Source organism: Chelonoidis abingdonii, chromosome 6 (genome assembly GCF_003597395.2).
Source record: "Chelonoidis abingdonii isolate Lonesome George chromosome 6, CheloAbing_2.0, whole genome shotgun sequence".
Classification (NCBI taxonomy): domain Eukaryota; kingdom Metazoa; phylum Chordata; order Testudines; family Testudinidae; genus Chelonoidis; species Chelonoidis abingdonii.
In genome coordinates, this window is record NC_133774.1 from 130,054,697 (window position 1) to 130,073,963 (window position 19,267).

General features: G+C 47.5%; 1 protein-coding gene across 1 annotated transcript in view; it reads right to left on the bottom strand.

Annotated features, from left to right (window-relative positions):
• Window positions 1-17,988, bottom strand: part of FRMPD1 (FERM and PDZ domain containing 1) — a 36,407-nt gene extending 18,419 nt beyond the window's left edge. The window contains exons 1-7 of the mRNA XM_032778137.2: window positions 17,887-17,988; window positions 11,561-11,718; window positions 9,301-9,403; window positions 7,929-7,974; window positions 4,594-4,701; window positions 1,215-1,310; window positions 129-254 (exon numbers count right to left, since the gene is read on the bottom strand). Coding sequence (XP_032634028.1) covers window positions 129-254; window positions 1,215-1,310; window positions 4,594-4,701; window positions 7,929-7,974; window positions 9,301-9,403; window positions 11,561-11,718; window positions 17,887-17,987 — 738 coding nt within the window. The 5' untranslated portion in view covers window position 17,988. The remainder of the gene's footprint in view (window positions 1-128; window positions 255-1,214; window positions 1,311-4,593; window positions 4,702-7,928; window positions 7,975-9,300; window positions 9,404-11,560; window positions 11,719-17,886) is intronic.
• Between the last annotated feature and the right edge of the window lie 1,279 nt (window positions 17,989-19,267).

The window sequence follows — 19,267 nt, forward strand, 5'->3', positions numbered from 1 at the left end:
TGGGCATCCTTGGAGATGTGTCCAGGGAAATGTCAGCCGCTGGGCAAGGGCTCTTTTCTAAGCGGGTTGCATGACAAAGGCTGCCTTGCTCAGACAGGCATGGCGGGAGCTCCTCAGGCAGCACTGACCTGCTCGATGAGCTCATCCTCGTGCAGCAGGTAGAGCTTAGAAATGTTGTACTGTTCTTCCAAGGCCAGGGCGAAGTGCTCAATGCTCTGGATGGAGAGCTTCTCTTTCAAGGTGAGGATTATGTCCTGCCAATGGAAAACACAAGGGACAATCTGTTTTCAGGCATTTTAAACACAACAGCCGGGCATCACTAGGATACGTAATGAGATTGGACGTTAATGAAGAGGTTCTAGGTTCCAGCATGCTAACGACAGCTCTGCAAGGTGATCATGGACTTTTCAGCTAGAAGGGCTGCATTTGAGATCAGAGAGAGACTCCCTTTCCGGGCGCTCCCTCCCGCTTCCATGGCACAGCGGTGATGGTTTTTCCACAACCCATTATAGACCAGATGGGGCAACAGGCTCATTTTACTACCACTGTTTGGATACTTCCTTTGATGGCCCTTTGGGATCCTGGCATCTTTGCCAGCTCTTCTAGTCTAAGTTCTCATGGTACCCAATCCAGGCCATTAACCCTGTCTCTTCTCTCACTCCAAGGTTCCTTATTAGTTCCTTCTGGGCTTCTAGCTTCCTCAGCCCTCTATACCTCCCTGATCCCTTCGCCTCTGCCCTTTCAGCCAGCCCGATTTCAGCAACCCTCCTTTGGCTGAGGGCAGCGAGCAATACCCCTGCTGCTCAGTGAATGGCAGCATGAACAGTCGCTCTCCCCTGCTTATCGCTCCACTGCCTCGCTGAAGGCAAAGTCCCAATGCATTCCCAGGCCTGCCTGCACATCTTCCATACCTGCTGCACTGCTAGAGTTTATCCTAAGCAATTTAAAAACCTAACAGCTTCATTTGCAAACTGCTGAGCACCTGCAGCTCCCTGTCAATCTAGGTGTTGAGCAGTTCCAAAAAAATTGGGCTGTAAAAGCCCAGAATCTAGTTCCATTCTCCACTCCCTGCCCCCCAAATCTGGTAAGCTTTGTATCAGGGGTCCATGTTCTCTAGATCGTCTCAGACAATTGATTCCTGGTATATTTTTACTTTTTGTGAAGGAGCACAGATTAAATGGAGGAATAAACAGTAGCGAACCAAGCCACAATACCTTCACCGTCGTGGTGGTGTCAAATTTGAAAGCCTTCGTCTGTCCATTTTCCAAGTACACCTTGAGAACATTCGGCACGCACAGAAGAGCATTCCCCTGCACAACAAAACAAAAGCTGGAAGGTCAAGTGTCACAGCACTGTAGGTCAAGGGTTTTTGGTATTCTGGGACTGAATCAAGAGCTCATCTTTGGTAATGCAACAAATAGAGATTTAAATGCAAAACTTTCTCCACCTTTAAATAAAGCCCCATTCACGACATGCTAGCATTATGTGCTGCTATGAGACAAAGGACGAAAGAGGCATTAAAGCGACAAATCCACCCCAATAAAAATCCCACTCAAATCAGTGGGTCCCACCAAAAATGAATTTGATCCAGTTGCTATTGGGGGACTCAAGAATGATTATTTATTACAGAGAAAGGCAACACATTTATGCTACTGTCATCGAGCCAAGTTTTGCTGGTCTCACATTAGTAGCCTCAAGAGGCCAGACCCTCAGGTGGGTAAATCGAACCCATTGGGTTACATATCTCCATTGACTTCATTGAAACGATGCCAGTTTATACCAGATGAGGATCTAACCCATGAGGCTACTGGCATAAATTAAACATTGCTGCTGTTTTGTAACATCAGCTCACACGTCATCTTGGAATCTACATACAGAGCTTGGGGACAAATTAAAAACCACACGTTGTTGCGGATGCTACATTCAACATATGTAATGATTAGATTCCACCCTTAGGCTCTCTTTCTGCTAGTCCAGCCAAGTTGATAATTTTACTCTTTTTTGGCAGAATCTTGTAGACTATTTAAAAATTAATTCTAAAAACGTAGGCCCAGCTCCTCAGTTGGCATAAACAGTCATTGCTCCATTGAGTACAGTGGCACTACACCGATTTACGCCAGTTTAGGATTTGGTCTACGCTCCCAAATATATCTAAAACATGTACTGATGTTCACCCTTGCACAACCTGTCTCCCACGCAGAGCTCTGCTCTGAGGATATAACCCAAATCTACCCTGGAAAATGAAGGCTTGAAAGCTTTTGGTCTCATCAATAATTCCCACTCTAGAACTGGAGTTTCAGATTTCAGCTGCATGAGGGAGCGTTTGGGTTATTTCCAAATGGGGTTTAGCTCAGTTAGCGATCTTCCATTAAGAGGACAGTAACAGTCCCAGTCCTGAAGCAGAAGGCTACGCGGTTGCTGGAATTACACTAACCATTATGGATGCTATGCTTTTTCATCCCAGTTTCTATCTGAAAGGAGTGGCAGCTTTTGGATGGGAACGTAGAAGGGATTAATCTGCTGCAGGGAGAGCTGCTTTTCAGGAAAGCAGAGACATACTATACACATTTCGGTTTTGTTGATATTTTACTGCGGAGCCTGGTTTCGTTTTGAAGTCCGTCTCACTGCATCAGTGTTTTGCTCACAACAGAATATGCAACCGTATTGTTCCTCTGCACATATCAGGAGACTACTGGCTTAGCTGTCATTTAAATGAGAAGGTTAATGGCTGAGGAATTCGTGGATTCTCCTGCCATCTATCTCCAAAATGACTCCACAAAAAGCAGGGGCTGCAGCTTCACAGCTAGGAATGCCTCTTCAGGAATCACATTGCTGGCATTGTCAAAACAAATCTTGCACTAGTTGCAATACAAGCTGGATGTCCCTAAGATTTATGACCAGAAGTTTGCACGTGATTAAGTGTGTACTGAACCAGGATGCTTTCCTGAATCAGGCTCCTGCTCTGATTAGATCTGACCCTTTCCTCAGTGGCAGCAGAAACCACAGCACATCTGGCAACAGCTGGCAGGAAGGATACAATTCCAGTGTCTGGAGAGTCCTAGGTAGCTGGCAGCCTTATTTGTGGGAAGAACTCTCTCCTGTCCAATGGGCCATCAGTGTATGAACATCCCTTTATGAGGGACCTCGGGGAACAGGCAGTTGGGATGCTAGGGATTTAAACAGCAGTTTGAGGTGCTCAAAGGACGCTGGCAATGTGTGCCCAGGGTCCTGCCCAACTGGCTGGAAATACCCAAGGGGCAGCCAGAGTTGTAGAGGGATTGATTCTCCAGCAGCATCTTTATCTTTGTGCCAAGGGAGACAGGACCAGGTGCCATCAGAGTTTGCACAAGGGTTCAACACCTGAGGCACGGGGGTGGTGTGTGTGTCTGGCTGAGCCTCCTTCCGGGAGCCAGTGCTGTGCTCTGCTGAGCCAGATCAACTCGGCACGAGAGGAAATGGGACACAAGGGCAGTCGCTCTGAAAAGGGAAAAAGGGCCTGGTTGGGGTGGGGCACTTCAGACACACGTCTTCATTCTGAAGGGAAAAGGGAGAGAAGCCAGTTTCAAACCTGGGACCACAAAAAATGATCCTTTTGCTAACCTACTTGTGACAAATTTAAGAATAATTATTTAACAGATTTTTTTTAAACATCACATGATTTCCCTTTAATAGCCAGGAATGACCCCCCAAGCGTTCCAACTTGGTATCCTTTTCTGCCACATTTCCCTGGCCTGAGCTGCAGACAGATGGAGATACAGACATGCTGCATACTCGGTATGTATCGAGTTGCCTGAAATTGTCGTTACCGTACGTTGTTGTACGACTGAGCTACCCGAGTGCGTTTCATATTTCAAGACAGGATATGACAACTGGATACTTCTGTAAATGAAATATCAGGAAGGCAGATGTCTGAGTCCTGCAGACACTTAGGACTGGTCCACACGGGGAATGTACATCAGCATAACGACGTGTCTCGGGGGTGTGAAAATCCCCCCCCCGCTCTTGAGAGATGTAGCTATCCTGCCCTAACCCCGGTGTAGACAGTGCTAGGTGGACGGCAGAATTCTTCCACTGACCATCCCACTGCCTCTGGGGGATGTGGGTTACGTATGCCGACGGGAGACCCCCTCCCATAGGCGGTGGTAGCATCGACACTGAAGCACTGGGCTGCTGTAGCCGTCTAAATGTAGACATGCCCTTAGGAAAGTTACAGCAGAGATACAAAACACAATTCAGTTACATTAGGTCACTTGTCAACACACATTTAAGGAAACATATAGTGCCAAATTCAATAGACAATATGATTCATTAAACTTGATTGCGGTTGCCACGGGACAGGAGGAGGTACCGAGGTTACTTCCTTAGCATGAAAGAACTACAGGAATCAGCACCTCTTTCCAGTGCATTCATGGTAGCAACATGTAGTAACCAGAATCCTGGGTCTTTTCTTGGCCACTATTCTGTAATTCAGCAGCATTTGCGCCATCCTAACTGCGCTCAATGCGATTGCCCATTTAGCTCAACGTAGTTCGAGCCGGCCAGCACTGTCACTGAGCAGCTCTTGTGAATGACTTCATACAGCACTGCACCGACCTGAGTATGTCCGTTCACCAGCACCTCCTCGGCAAACCGCACTTTGACGGGGTTCGTTTTCAGCCGCGCCCTCTTCTCGGCCGTAAGAAATGATGACTTAGGACCACCCTGAAAAACAACAGCGCTGCGTTTGTAACGTGACCTGCCACTGCTGACCATGAGAACAAGACGTGCTGTAGGTCTCTATGACCTGGAAAAGTGGTTCACAGTCCTTTGGGGAACCTGGGCCAGCCTAACCAGTGGAAAGACCCAGGGCTGCCAGCCAGTGCCCGCTGACTCCCATGTCACTGGGCATGCTGCACCCTGCAATTGAATTTAGGTGGCCCCCTAATCCAGGCTTACCCTGCGGAGCATCCACGGTCTCCCATAGTGACTCATCCTTAAAGCCCTGGGCACCGGGAAGAGATTTTTTATAAGGCTGGTGTTACTGGCACACTGAGAAGTGACTGGCAACCACTGATCTAGAAAGGTTTTGTCAAAGATGTCACATGACCACAAAGGTGTCCTGTTACTCGACAACAGCCAATCAGCAGACTGTCAATTTACATAGGTTTTAGATAGTTGCATACATTTAGGAACGTGCCCACAGCAGCGCATACGTATCCATGTTCAAGATATTCCGTACCCAAGCCCCAGGATGAGGCAATTGTTTGTGCTTATGAAAAGCCTAGAGAGCTGGTTAGGTGCCACATACGATCTCTGATAAACAATTTACTTGCAGGCTGAATCACCAGTACTGACCTTATTTACTTTCACATGGTGACAATTCCTAACTGCACTGGGGTGTGTGGAAGGGGGTGGGTGAGTAGCTGTTAGCATCCCCCTAACTGATCTGATCTGGCATAGCAATCTCTCAGGATGCTGCTATGTTCCTATGAGACTCCCACTACATGTAAGCACTTTACAGAATGATCTTGTTTATTGGAGAAAATCTATTCACATTTAGGGGAGAAAAGTCTCTTCTCCAAGTGAACAAGGTAATTCTCTGTCCCGATGGGACCTGTATAGCGTCCTGCCAGAGAATGAGAACAGACACTCCAAGATGTATCTGTGGAGGCCCAGAGACCTGAACCATCACTTCTAGCATGCCCAGAGCAGGCGAAAGACAAGGCCCCAGCAGAGCTGTTACGTAGCTGGTGATCGGGGGCAGTACCTCTCCGCTCAGTGGGCAGCAGGGCTTTTAGGGGCGAGTGCCTGCCCCAACTAGCCAAGGTTGATCTTGGGTATTTGCAGGAGTCCTTAAAGTGACCTGCAAAGGAAAAACAAAAATGGGTTTGTGCCTTAGCTGCCTCTTTCTGATATGTGAAGGCCTGCAAAATGCTTCCCGTCCCTTTCTCCGCACTTCTCTCTTTCGAAAGGGATTATTTCTTTTTGATTGGTTTTTCAAGTTAAGCACTCAGGTCTCGTCTGCCTCATTTTTCTTGCAAGATGCCATGGCCAGTCAAAGCCTGGAAGGATTTTAACATCCCACACAGGGGAAGCCAGATTAACTGAGGGGGGAGTGACTGTGTACTCAGCCGGCTTAAAGCTGCGTTAATGCCTGTGTAACAACCAGCTGAGAAACACTTGGGAGAAAAAAGTCTGATAAAAGACTCCATCCCCATCACATCTTCAGGAAAGACCTGAGAAACCTCACACTCTGAGTCTGAGAGCTCTAGCGACTCTTCCAGCAAATCGGGGGAAAAGCAGACCTGACATTCTTTTATACTTCTAAGATTTTTTTTAAAACATAACCCCTGCCCCCCAAAAGCTTCAGGCCATCTTCATACGTCATAGGAAGCCATAAAAGGCACAATCCCAATTTTGTCCTTGTTTTGAAGCTCTGCTTTAGTACATCTGTCAATCCATTTGGATAAACACATCCCGGGAGGCAGTCTGTCCTTTCCAGATTTCCTCACAATAAACCAATCAGCAATAAGCACAAAGGTTTTAACAGAACACTTCAGTTCTTTTCCTAAGGCCAGGATAGCACTACACAGCTTCAGCCTTAATGGAAGGAGGAGGACACAGGTGTGAGAGCCAGCTTCCTGATTTGGGGGGTGGGGAGGAGTGAGTCACAGAACCACCCAGTAGGAGGGGAAAACAAGGTAGGAGGTTTAGCAGCTGAAAGCAGCAAGATCTGAGATTGGCCAGACAACCAACGGCAACATGCGTTTCAGGAATTCACCTTTCCAAGGAGACGTCTCCTTAGGCTGCGATGGACGATCACACAGCACCCGGACAGCAAGGACTAGCCTTTACATTGAACCAATAGGTTCAAAAAAAAAAAAAAAAAAAAAGGCAGCTTGACCACCGCGAGAGCTTTAAAGTAGCATTCAGTGACAGGGCACCTGGCCATAGGGTCCCCCTATGACGCTCCCTGATTGCACACCTGAGCACTCACTGCAGAGGACAGCAGGACCTCCTCTGGCAGTCAGGGACTGGGATGTAGCAAGAAAAGGCGATCATGTCCCAGGGAGATCTGAGTTTAGGCTTATTCCAGGTGTTAAAAAAAAAAAAAAGACTCTTCTCAGAAGTGCCACGATCTTCAGACAGATGTTTTTCTCTGCCCACTGGACACAGGGAGATCTCAAGACCTTGGCAGCCTTTTCTGGTTCAGGACCATTACTGTGAGCGCACAAGTGCCGGCTTGCCATTCAAGACAACAAACACGGCCTCCGCTCCTAACTCCAGGTCAAGCACGTGCAGCATCAGCTCTAAGGCACGCCCACGTCCCCTGCACCAGCTCTCTCCAACACACGTCTCCATGGCTCTTGGGGCCCTGCAGGGGGTGGGCACAGCAGTATCCCACCCCCACAAATTCTCATGACTCCTTAGTGCACGTTAATGCTGCCGTGGGACCTCCCTCACCTGCATGGGTGCTCTGGGGCATTCGCTAGGGAGAGAGCCCATGATATCACAGCTCTGTTGCCAAGGAGCCAGGAAGTCGGGCTGTGGGGACTCAGCAGCAACGCGGAGGCCCATGGCTCTCTGCAGAGGGCCCTTACCTCTGGCAGCTCTCCTGAGGCCAGCAGGGCTGGGGGATGATCCCCTGACACTGCACCCAAACAGAAGAACTGTGAGGAAATGCAGCTGGAATAACTCAGCAAAGGCAGCGCCAGGCCCCAAAGAGATGCGTGTATAGCTGTGTGCATTGGAATGAGTAACAGCTCTTTTACGGCTTTTGATATCCCACTCCACACCCACCCTTGCTGTGCTCTGAAACGGGCCAGTCACTCTCGAGGAGCCTCTGTACATTCCCCCACTTGTGGGCCCAGCCCTGTTACCCATCCTGGGGCTAACGTCCTGTTGCAAAGGTGCAGTTCTAGTGAAAGGGTTAGAGAAATTCAATTTACCGAAGTGCATCGCAGAACAGTAAGGAGGAGAGAGTCTTCCGGTTCCCTGTAATAGACAAATACAATTAGCCGAGTGTAGCAGTGAACAAAATGCTGCCTTCAGACTAAGAACCAATTCCAGTAATTTTATAGCATATACTGCCCCCTGCATGTTTCAGTTTTACGAGCTCTCAGGGTGGGCGGGAGGAGCACTGGCTTGGCAATGGTCACAGAGAAGGTTGTGTTCCACCCAGCGCAGGCTACCTTAAATAGAAAGATGCTTTCGCTACTAGGAGTAGAGCTGGTTGGAAAATGTTGGGTGGAAGAGTTTTCTGTCGGATCAGAAGATGGAGTTTTGCCAAAACTGAAAAGTTCTGGGAATGTGTCAACTTTGACAAAACAGTAACTTTCTCGTTTCGTTGTGACAATTTAGAAATGTTCCGTTTCAGGAAGGAAAAACCTTTCATCTTGACTTTGTTTTGATCAATTTCATTTGGACTTTGATTTATATTAAATCGAATCCACATATGCATTAAATATTGTCAAATATTAAATATAATTTACTTATTATAAAGTTTGGACATTATCAAAATGAAACATTTCCGTGGTCCGGAATCAACATTTTGGGGAATTTTTGTTCCATGGGAAATTTCAGCTCTTTGTTTCAATTTGGAACAATTTTTCACCCCCCCAACATCGATTTCCTCATGGAAAAGAAATTCTGTTTTCCGACCAGCTCTGTTGAGGAAATTGTGTTAACATTAGGTTTTTAATGTTGGGTTTTTAACATCAAGAGTGTAACCCATACCCTCTCAGTGTGGAGCCCCGTCCCCCTCTAGTGGTGGCTGGGCCACAGAGAAAGGTGGATGAGCCTGTTTTACAGCCTTGGTTAATGTAACTGGTCTTCCAGCATGGGCAGCAGCAGTTCATATTTCTAGAACCAGAGGCCCCATGTTCAATCTCTGCAGCCAACGAGCCACCCAGACAGGAGCACCAAGCAGTTTCCACAGCCACAGGCAACTGTGACTGTACAGGGGATACCTTAACACATTCAAACTTCACAGACTGACGGTGAGACTGTGTTCAGCAGAACAAGGCTCTGATCTCAGGGTGGGCTGGGCTCAGCACTATCATAACCCCCATAACTTGAGAGAGAGATTTGCAGGAAACGAGAGTTTCTCTTGCACAGCTGTGTTCAGACTCACAGAGAAACAGCCCACTCTTGCGTCTGATGCACTTGCTATGAAATGACCAGTGGAATTTCCGCTGTGAAAAGCCAGGATTGTGATTGCTGCCAGGCAGCCGCGGGTTTGGAGTTCTAGAACTTTGCTCTAAAATCTTCATCTGCCCTTTTGGGTTCCAGGAGTGGCCAGTACCATCCACAGGATCCTACCTTAACAGATCAGCTGCTTGTTCAATAGAAATGTCCTCCACAGCTTCGTTGTTTATCATGAGGATATGATCACCAGGCAGCAGCTTCCCATCGGCTGTGCTTCCTAGCAGAGATCGGCAGCTGGTCAGCTACTCACTCAAAACAGCTTCCCTATGGCTTGTGCAGATCACAGCCGTAGGCGCTGCTATTCAGTGGAGCATCTACATTTGGTTTTCCAGCCCCAGATGGTGAGAACAAGCTCTCTCCCCCATCCCCCCACAACTGAAGACTTATGTTACTGACTGGGTTGAGTGGTGACTCACAACTGAGTCACCACTCAACCCAGTCAATAGCTCCAACTACAGTTAACAGCCAGAGTTAATAACCCTAGTAACCAATTCACAATGGTCCCCTCTGGTCTCAGAGTCTATGACTTGCCACTGAAATCAAAGGATCTAATCCAAAGCCCACTGACATCAGCAGAACAGCTCCCAGTGACTTCTGAAGGCTTTGGCTCAGGCCCAGAACGTGCATGTGTGTTGCAGAGGAACCAGGGGAAGGGAGCTAACATGGGGTGGTGCTGATGGCAGGGCAGGGTGGGTGGGGTGGGAGAGAGGTCACCTGAGGAAAGGGGTGGAAAGGAAGGATTGGAGGTGAGGCATGGATTTGTGAAGGCAAGGCAGGAAGGTAGAGATGGGGCACAGGCAGAGAAGGGGAATGCAGATGGATGGGGGAAGGAGATGAGGCAGGGATAGATGGGAGGGGTAAGCATCATGGAACGGCACAGCCTGGGGCATGATCAGCGAGGTGAAGAGGAACGAACGCTATTAGAACAAACGCAGCTTGGTGCCACCGGTGCCAAACCCAGCTCTGTGCCCAAGGTGGTTGGACACCAGGCTCCATGGAAGCCGAGACTATGTCCCCACGTGGCTTCCTCTGGCTTCAGGGGGGATGCTAAAGGTAGGGGCTTACTCACCCTTCCCAGCCCTTCTTGGTTGCTCCTGGCCGAGACCTCTGGAGGAGAGGGACTCAGGGAGGCCCGGTGACAATGACTCCTACAACCAACTTTGCTCAGTTGGACGAACTACCCAGCCCCTGACAAAGGCTGATCCAGCACCCAGGGCTGGAAGAATCCATCGGAGACCGTGCCTGGGATACCAGGGGAATGCCAGCAGGAGAAGGAGCAGGGCCAGGTTGGGAAAAACGGCGGAGGGAAGCATTAGTGAAAAGCCATGACAAAGCCCTTCCCCATGAACACCAGACCAGAGCGGGAAGGGTGGAAGAGGTGAAAGAAAGGATGAAGAAGGGCATTCCACTGATTCACCCTCAAAGCAAACCCAGCAGGATGCAGTGCACCCAGTCTGTTTAGATTTAAGAGGTATTTATTATGATTGTACATGATTCACAGTTAAATTGAGGAGAACTCCAAACTTGCTAAGATCTGCAGTGCACCAAATAACCTTAACTCTGCCCTCTGATGACACCACACAAGAGGCAAAGAATTACGACTACAGCATTTGTGTGTTTGTGGGCCCATATTAGATGAAACAGTTTCAAAGACACTGTTTGTCTCCCCCCGAGGATGGCACTCCAGGGCAAAATTAAAGCTATGTGGGTGCCACAGCTGTGTATTTCCATCCCTTAACAAGCATAGATATCGTTTAAGTTTCACTTTAACTCTGAATTCACTATGCCTGTAGTTAAGGATAATTCTAGAACCCTGTCAATGAATTTGCTTCAAAGTGCTGAACGATAGATGGTTTAAGGTGAGAAATTGCTAATTCAGCCAGTCCAAGCAGCAGAACATGCTCCTGAGTCACTGGTTTGAAGTGGGAGAGGCCTCTCTCCACAGCAGCAGACTGTTCCACAGTAAACTCTGACAAGGGGCAGAGGGTTTGGCGTGTAGGTGCTGGGTAGTATTAGTGGCCTCTCGGAGGCAGGTCAGACTGGATAATCTGGTTGTCCATCCTGGCCTTAAACTCTCTGACTCTAGGACGCATGGGGTTACACAGTCCGGAGCTGTCCTGGGAACACCGCTTCCACCAGCATTATAAAGAGAGAACGGCTAGAGCCAAAGCTCGCTAAGTCCTGGAAAAGTTCAGATCCAGATTCAAGCTTCTCATCTCAGGCTCATTCCTTGCTAGAAATGGGCATAACTCGATCAGCCTTATTGGGGGGTGCATCAGCGTGGAATCCTGCCAGCTGTTCACAGCCCCCAGGCAGCTTCTCCCAGGCACTTATGCAGGGGAGGCGGGGGGGAAGGGGAGAGGACGATTCCTACCTGCAGCAACTGATGCGATGGTAAGAGGAGGGTTTGGTGAAATCTCAAAGCCATAGTGACCGAGAAGCAAATCCTTGTGTACAGTGACTGTGAGCTTCACCCGCGTTACTGGCTGGTTAAGGCCATCAGATGGGATGTTCACTGCTGAAGATCTGCCTCTGAGCATTTGGATAAGGGGGAAAAGCAAAAGCTGAGGATTAGCAGACTTTGACGCAGTGATGATTTCTACGAGGACATGGAACCCTGTCCATGCGGTTACTGCCGCTTTTTTAAAGTGCGGTGGGGCTTTCACAAATATTGAACACGTGCGAGAGGAATTGAAAATAAACATCAACCCAGACTGAGAATAATAGTCCCCCCAAAGCAGAAGCACTCCTGACTCAGACTGGCTCACACCTCTCCTCCAAGGAAAGCCCAAGAAAACAGACTTGCCCGGTAGCCCGTCCTACCCCTTGCTAGATCCATCTCCCTGTCAGATCAGGCCTCATGGCTGATCACACAGTACTGTCCAACAGAGAGAAGAGGCAACCATGTCTCAAACTGTTTAGGGCTATACAGGTCAAAGACAACATCTGAAACTCCACCCTGAATCCAGCTGGAGCCAGTGCAGACTGCTGGTGTGACATGCTCTCGCCATGAAGCATCGCTTACTAAGTGGATTCACATTCCGAAGATGCGTTAGGCCAGGTCAACACTACGAACTTCTCCAGCATACCTGTGTCTGGTGTGATCCCTGCCCAACAGAGCTATGCTGGCAGGAGCCCTAGGTACATGCAGGGCCGCCCAGAGGATTCAGGGGGCCTGGGGCAAAGCGAGAGACCGGACTTAAAAAGGGCACCACCCACTGCGGTACTTGTACTCACTGGGTGGCGCTCTGAGTCTGCGGTAGCGGGTCCTTCACTCGCTCCACATCTTCAGTAGCACTGAAGGACCTGCCCGTGAAGACCCGGACCACCACCAGGTAAGTAGCCAGGGAAGGGATTCTTGGCCAGGGCTTGTGAGGTCTGGGGCAAATTGCCCCAATTGCACCCCCCTCTGGGTGGCCACGGGTACATGAAGTTACAAAAAGAGTCCTCCTGCTGGTACAGTGTATTTTGTTCAGGGAACTGGTATAAACTAGACCAGCGAAAGAACGCCTTTGTTGGTATAAGCTGCATCTCCGCTAGGGAGTACAGCTCCACTGGCAAAGTCTTTCTTGTGTAGACAAAGCCCCAATCTTAAAAGGGCTTGGAGGGGTGCCCCATGCAGAATGCACCACCAAAGCCTGGCCTATGGGTGACCGAGGTGTGCATACGGGTAGCAAAATCCATGTCCAAGCCCAAAGGGTGCACACTCCTCACCAAGGAGAGATGGAAACAACAACATGGTCTTGGCCACAGCCTCCACCCAAGCACCCGGAAGTAAGTGGGGACCTAGCACAGAGCCAAGGGCAAAGCTGACCAGTGTTGCTGGTCGGATCTGGGACAAGCCCTGGCCATCTGGCCAGCCCCCAGGTCCCTAGCTCAGTCATAGGAGAGGGTGTTTCTATGTGCTAGCTGGCTCTGAGAGATGGAGACAGTGAACGGGCTGACATTAGCATTCCGAATGAACCACAGCTCCCATCACCTCGTCAGCCTTCCTAGCACCCACAGGCACATGCAGAGCATGGTGTTGGGCAGTGAGCCCTCAAGACAAATGAACAGCCTTCTGGGACCTCTTCCAAAATAGGAATGGGGCTACTCAAGACCGAGTCCTAGCTCTGCTGGGGCTGCAGATGTGCCAGTGAAGCTTCATGCCTGGAAGGCACTGATGGATCTCAGACACTCTGTCAGGAAAGCTGCTCTTCATCCATTGCCAGGAGATCAGAGGTGTGACACTACACCCCATATTCATCATAGTGGTATGATGATGACATAATTATGATGCATTTTGTACAAGTGATGTCATGTGAGGTGTCATTGGAAAAGTTACGATTTGCCAAATATGATTATCCTATTTGTATGCATGTATCATTTTGGGATCTGAAGTTATGAATATTGACTATGTGTCTGTATTTCCAATGTGCCTATTCTGGGTAACACACAAAACTAGCCTATCAAGTACAACAGTGAAGAAGCTGGACAGTGCTGATGGCCCATCAGTAGGGCCCTATCAAATTCATGGCCATGAAAAACGCGTCACAGACCATGAAAGCTGGTCTTTTGTGTGCTTTTACCTGTGCTATACAGATTTAATGGAGGAGACCAGAGTTTCTCAAATTGGGGGGGACTCACCCAAAAGGGAATTGCAGTGGGGTCACCAGGTTATTTTAGGGGGACCGTGGTATCGACCACCTTATTTCTGTGCTGCTGCCTTCACAGCTGGTCAGCCAGAGAGCAGCAGATATTGGCCAGGTGCCCAGCTCTGAAGGCAATGCCCCACCAGCAGCAGCACAGATGTAAGGGTGGCAATACCATACCATGCCATCCTTACTTTTGCGCTGCTGCTGGCGGCAGCGCTGCCTTCAGAGCTGGGCTCCCGGCCAGCAACTGCTGCTCTCCAGCTGCTGAACTCTGAAGGCAGCGCCGCCACCAGCAGCAGTGCAGAAATAAGGGTAGCAGTACTGCACCCCCCTATAATAACCTTATGACCCCCCCAACTCTTTTTTGGTTCAGGACTCCTACAATTACAACACCATGAAATTTCAGATTTAAATGTCTGAAATCATGAAATTTACGATTTTTAAAATCCTATGGTTGTGAAATTGACCAAAATGGACCAGGAATTTGGTAGGGCCCTACCCATCAGCAAAGCCAATGGCCTATGGAAGAGCTTAGCCTTCCTGTGAAGGTTTCAGCCAGCCTATGAGTAATGGCTGCTATTACTCAGCAAGGCATGTGTCATGGTATAAATCCCCACTTTGAACCTTAGAGTCCAAAAGATGGGGTACCAGCATGAATCCCCTTAAGCTTAATTACCAGCTTAGATCTTGTAGTCTCCACACAACCATGACTTGGTCCTTATACTCTGATCCCCAAAAACCTTCCCTGGCGCCTCAAACACCAAACCCTTGATTCACAACAAGGGGAATAACATCCCTCCTCCTATCTCCCCTCCCTGAGTACACTGGAGATCAGCTGTGAGTCCAAACCCATTAATCTATAAAACAGAGAGGAATTTACCTACCCTCCTTTCCCCCTCACCCAGAGCAAATACAATTCAAGCTCCGTGATCTAAAAACAAAGATAAATTACACTTCCCCTCCCTCCTCCTCTCCCTTCTCCCACAAATCTCCTGGTGTACAGACTCAGTTCCTTCAGCAGCTTACAAGGAAAATCACTAGTCTTTAAAAAAAAAAAGCTTTAATAAATTAAAAACGTAAAAATTATCTCTGATAACATCAAGATGGAAATATATCACAGAGTCTTCAGCTTACAGACACTAGAGAGATTCTCCCCCAGCATACATTCAAATTACAAAATCTTTTCACAGCAAAAACACACATTAAAAACCTTCCAGCCAAATACACATTTGCAAATCAAGGAAAAACAATCAAAAAAACTAACCCACCTTTCTACTTTGTACTTACTAAAATATTAAACAGAAGATATAGAAAGCCGTAGTACGTTGGTCACTCTCAGAACCCAGAGAGAACAAAGCAAAACCCAGAAACCACAAACAAAGGCTTCCCTCCACCGAGATTTTAAAGTATCTTGTTTCCTGATTGGTCCTCTGGTCAGGTGTTCCAGGTTCACTGTTTGTTAACCCCTTACAGGTAAAAGAGACATTAACCCTTAACTATCTGTTTATGACAGCATGTAAGGACATGTGACCAGACCACACGACACTGAACTCCATTTTGATACCTGTTTTCTTCCACAAACTGGACTGGGAACTGAGCTTGGAACAAAGGGTTCCTGCTCTGTGGAAAAGCTATATAAAGAGGGACAGCACTTCTTGGCCTCACTCCCCACACAAGAGAACTCCTGGAAACACCTGAGGAACAAAGACTGAACTGAGGGAAGTGCTGGTCCCAGGCTAAAGGGATTTCTAGCCTAGGTATAGAAACTTGGCTGACTGCTCATATCAACCAGGGTGAGAAATTGCTAATTCAAATCCTATCTATCTAGTATGTTAGTCTTTGCGGTTTTGTTTATTTGCTAGGTAATCTGCTTTGATCTGTTTGCTATCAGTTAAAATCACTTAAAATCGATCTTTTTGTAGTTAGTAAACTTATTTTATGTTTTATCTTAACCAGTGTATTTTGCGTGAAGTGTCTGGGAAAAATCTCAGTTCTGTAAACAAAGGCTGTTGCACATCTTCCCCACATCAAGGGGAAAGCGAACTATATTAATGAGCTTGCATTGTACAAATCCCGGTGCAGTGCAAGATGGTATAATACTGGGTTTATACTTCAGGAAGGGTGCAAGGATGGGGAGCTAAGAAATTGGCTGTTGTCTTCTATCTGTCCTTGAGTGGCTTAGTAAAGCACTCAGGTAGCTCAGTTGGGTGTGTGGCACCACCTGCTGTCCTGTTGGGTGATAACAGGGCCTGGAGAGGCTGGCTGAATCAAGATCAGCCCAGCTATCTGGTTAGGGGGCAAAGCGGTTCCCACGGCTCCCAGACTGCACCCCGGGGATGACAACACATCACAAGAGGTACGTCCTAAAGAGGCTTATGATGCACATGGCAGCACATACTTTGTCTGGAGGGTGGCAGCGACCAACACAGATGGAAGGGAAAGCTTGGGAGGAACCTTCTCAGCCATCTATGCCCAGCGTGGCCTAGAGATCCAGAATACGCCATCCGCTCCCTGCACGCGGCACCTGACAACCTCATTCCCTACCAAACAGGCAGAATTTTGCTGATGGCTTCCTTTCGAGTGCTGTGGGAGTAGCGGAGAGAGTGAAACTCAGGGAGCTAGAGCAGATTTTCCAGACAGGAAGGATACACTATGTCTTTTCAAACAATACTTAATGGATAAGCTATAATAGCATTAAGTGATATCGCATGGTTTATTGGTCCATTGCTGCACATTCCAGGAGGCCTGGGAATATGGAGACAGAACAAATTCTGTTCTGTTTTAATGCTGTATTAGTATGGTAAGTGGGAAATTTTAAGATAAGATTCCTCCCCTCAGGTGTAGGGCATTTAAAACTAGACAGGCCAAACAGCTGGAAAAATGTACTGCAAGGAGCAATTCTGCCTTGCTAAGGGATTGAGAGAGCCTAACAGATTTCTTCTCATCTTGATGGCATTCACTCTGATAGGGTATACCTAATATCGGAATGATCTCATGTCAAATGTTGGGTATGTTACACATTATGGCACGACTAATCTAGAAAACAAATTCCTTTAAAGGCAGAATACATCCGTCGTTACTGTAATTTTATAGCCCTCAGACATGCCAAGTGGTTTACAGACAGAGGAGGAGTGATAGGGCCCCTGACCCAAAGAGCTAGGCACATTTTTCTGCTAAAACTTTTTTGGGAGAAAAATACAGATCGACACAGAAATGTTTTGTGCATCTGCGTCTATTTCACCAATGTTTGTGTCAAATCCTCTCTGCCTCCCCACCCCCCAAATTCTGAAAAGTCAAAACATTTTGGTTTGAAATAACTTGGTGTTCAAATTTCCATCAATTTTATTTAAAAAACATTAAAAAATGCTCAAAATTCAAAATGAAGCATTTTGTTTAAGAGCAAATCAAACGTTTAGTTTGACCCCAAATGCCTTTGTTTTTCAACTTTTTGATTCACCGAAAATCCCTAAACATTTTCATTTTCAGTTTGACCCAAAACAATTTTCTTCCCCCCAATTTTTCAGTAAACCAAAAAAATCCATTATTGGCCCATCTCTATTAATAATCTCATGTTAGATGTGACACATCAGGTTAGCAGCTAGGGAACGTATAAGAAAGCTCAGGTGAGATCAAAGAAGCTACAGGTCAGGCTGCTCACTGCGTACAGTGCTACTCCATGTCAGTCATAGCGCCATCATCTGACCCTAAAATAACACAGAAATGGCACACAGCAAAGAGAAATAGAAACCAGATGATACCTGGCCACCCTCATTCCAGGCTGGATAGTTCATTATTCCACACATAATCCTACCGATTACAGTGAGATGGATTGTGTAGCAAGACACTTCCCGCCATGTAAATGTAGCAGCATCTGGCCCACAGTAAACAGCTTTGGGCTGCTTAAAAATGTAATGCATGTTACGTTCTAGAACATATGGAATTCATGTTCCCTGAAAGGAACAAAGGGAGGGGTCAGACCTGAGATCTCAGACCTTCCCTAGTTTGCTGGAAATCAGTTTGTTCAGCACCCGACTAGTAAAGATCCTGTTCATGAAAATGTAGTTACCTGGATATGCTATCCCGAGATCGACGGAGCCATCTTGCTACCATTTGTTCTATTCTACAGGCTTTGCGTGTTTGGAATAAGTTAGTCTCCAGATCTTCCATTTACCTGAAGAAGACAGAGGTTATTACAAACTTAGGGACATGGGAATCACCAGACTGGATCAGACCAGCGGTCCAGTGCCTGGCTTGGACAGAAGCCAGTACCAGATGCAAGGGGCAACAAAGCCTGCACTAGACAGTTATGGGATTACCTGCCCATACAGGGAGGTGTACCCCTAGCCCCAGGCTGCTAGTGGAGCCCTGAAGCATGAGTGTCAACATCCCTTCTAAAATGCAGGGACGTTTCTTGTAAAGGCATTTTCACTGAACGGGCCAGAACCTGGGAACTGTTGCACAGCACCTGGGGTCGGGTGTTCCGGCCAGCTGCATGGGAATCAGGGGCACGGGCTGCACGTTTGGCCATATATGGTGCTGACCAAGCCACCCTGTATACGTGTGCTGCTAGCAGGAACAATTTGCACAGGGGTCTGTCTGAATGCAGGAAGCTTAGCCTAGCGCATCTCATGTGCGCCCGTTCTTGAGTCACATATTCTGGGAGGCAGGATTTGGCCCTACGTAGTTGCTAACTCCCATGGTTTTAATCCCAAACTCATCTCCCCTGGATTCACGTGACTGCATGAGCCGCTCAACTTTTATTTTGTTTTAAATTAAGTTTCTAGCCGTCGTTGTTGCAGAGAAAAGCTAGAGAACACAAAGCCCCGGTGCCTCCAATACCAGAAGATAACAATAAAAAAGACCCAGCCTTTATTATTTTTCAAAGCTCATGATCTTGGGAGACCCCAACTCGCTTTCCGAATGCTTGGGGTTGAGAATACTGCTCATGTATTTTTAAACAGAGGTATTATGCAATCTATGCTCAAAACGTGACCTGCTGTATAATGTAGGGACACATGGAAAGAGATCAATTACTTTGTATAAACCCACAAATCAGTGCTGTAGATCAGTGGTTTTCAACCTTTTTTCATTTGCAGATCCCTAAAAAATTTCAAATGGAGGTGTAGACCCCTTGGGAAATCTTGGACATAGTCTGCGGATCCCCAGGGGTCCACTGGCCGCAAGTTAAAAACTGCCACAGATAAAACATACAGTGTTACCATGAGAAAGAGTTAATATCTCTAGAACTTCCTATCATTCTATCCCCTGCACCTTGGGTGAATTCTATTAGTACAGTTATTGGGTGCCACCTGTAGCACTAGCGACTCATTACAGAAACTGATTCTGGCTAGTCACTGTCTAAATCTTCTCTGGTATCAGCAATCATGATGCGCAAAAAAGAATCATTATTGCAGTGCCCTGAAGCAGCGCTGTGTCCCAGTTCTGGA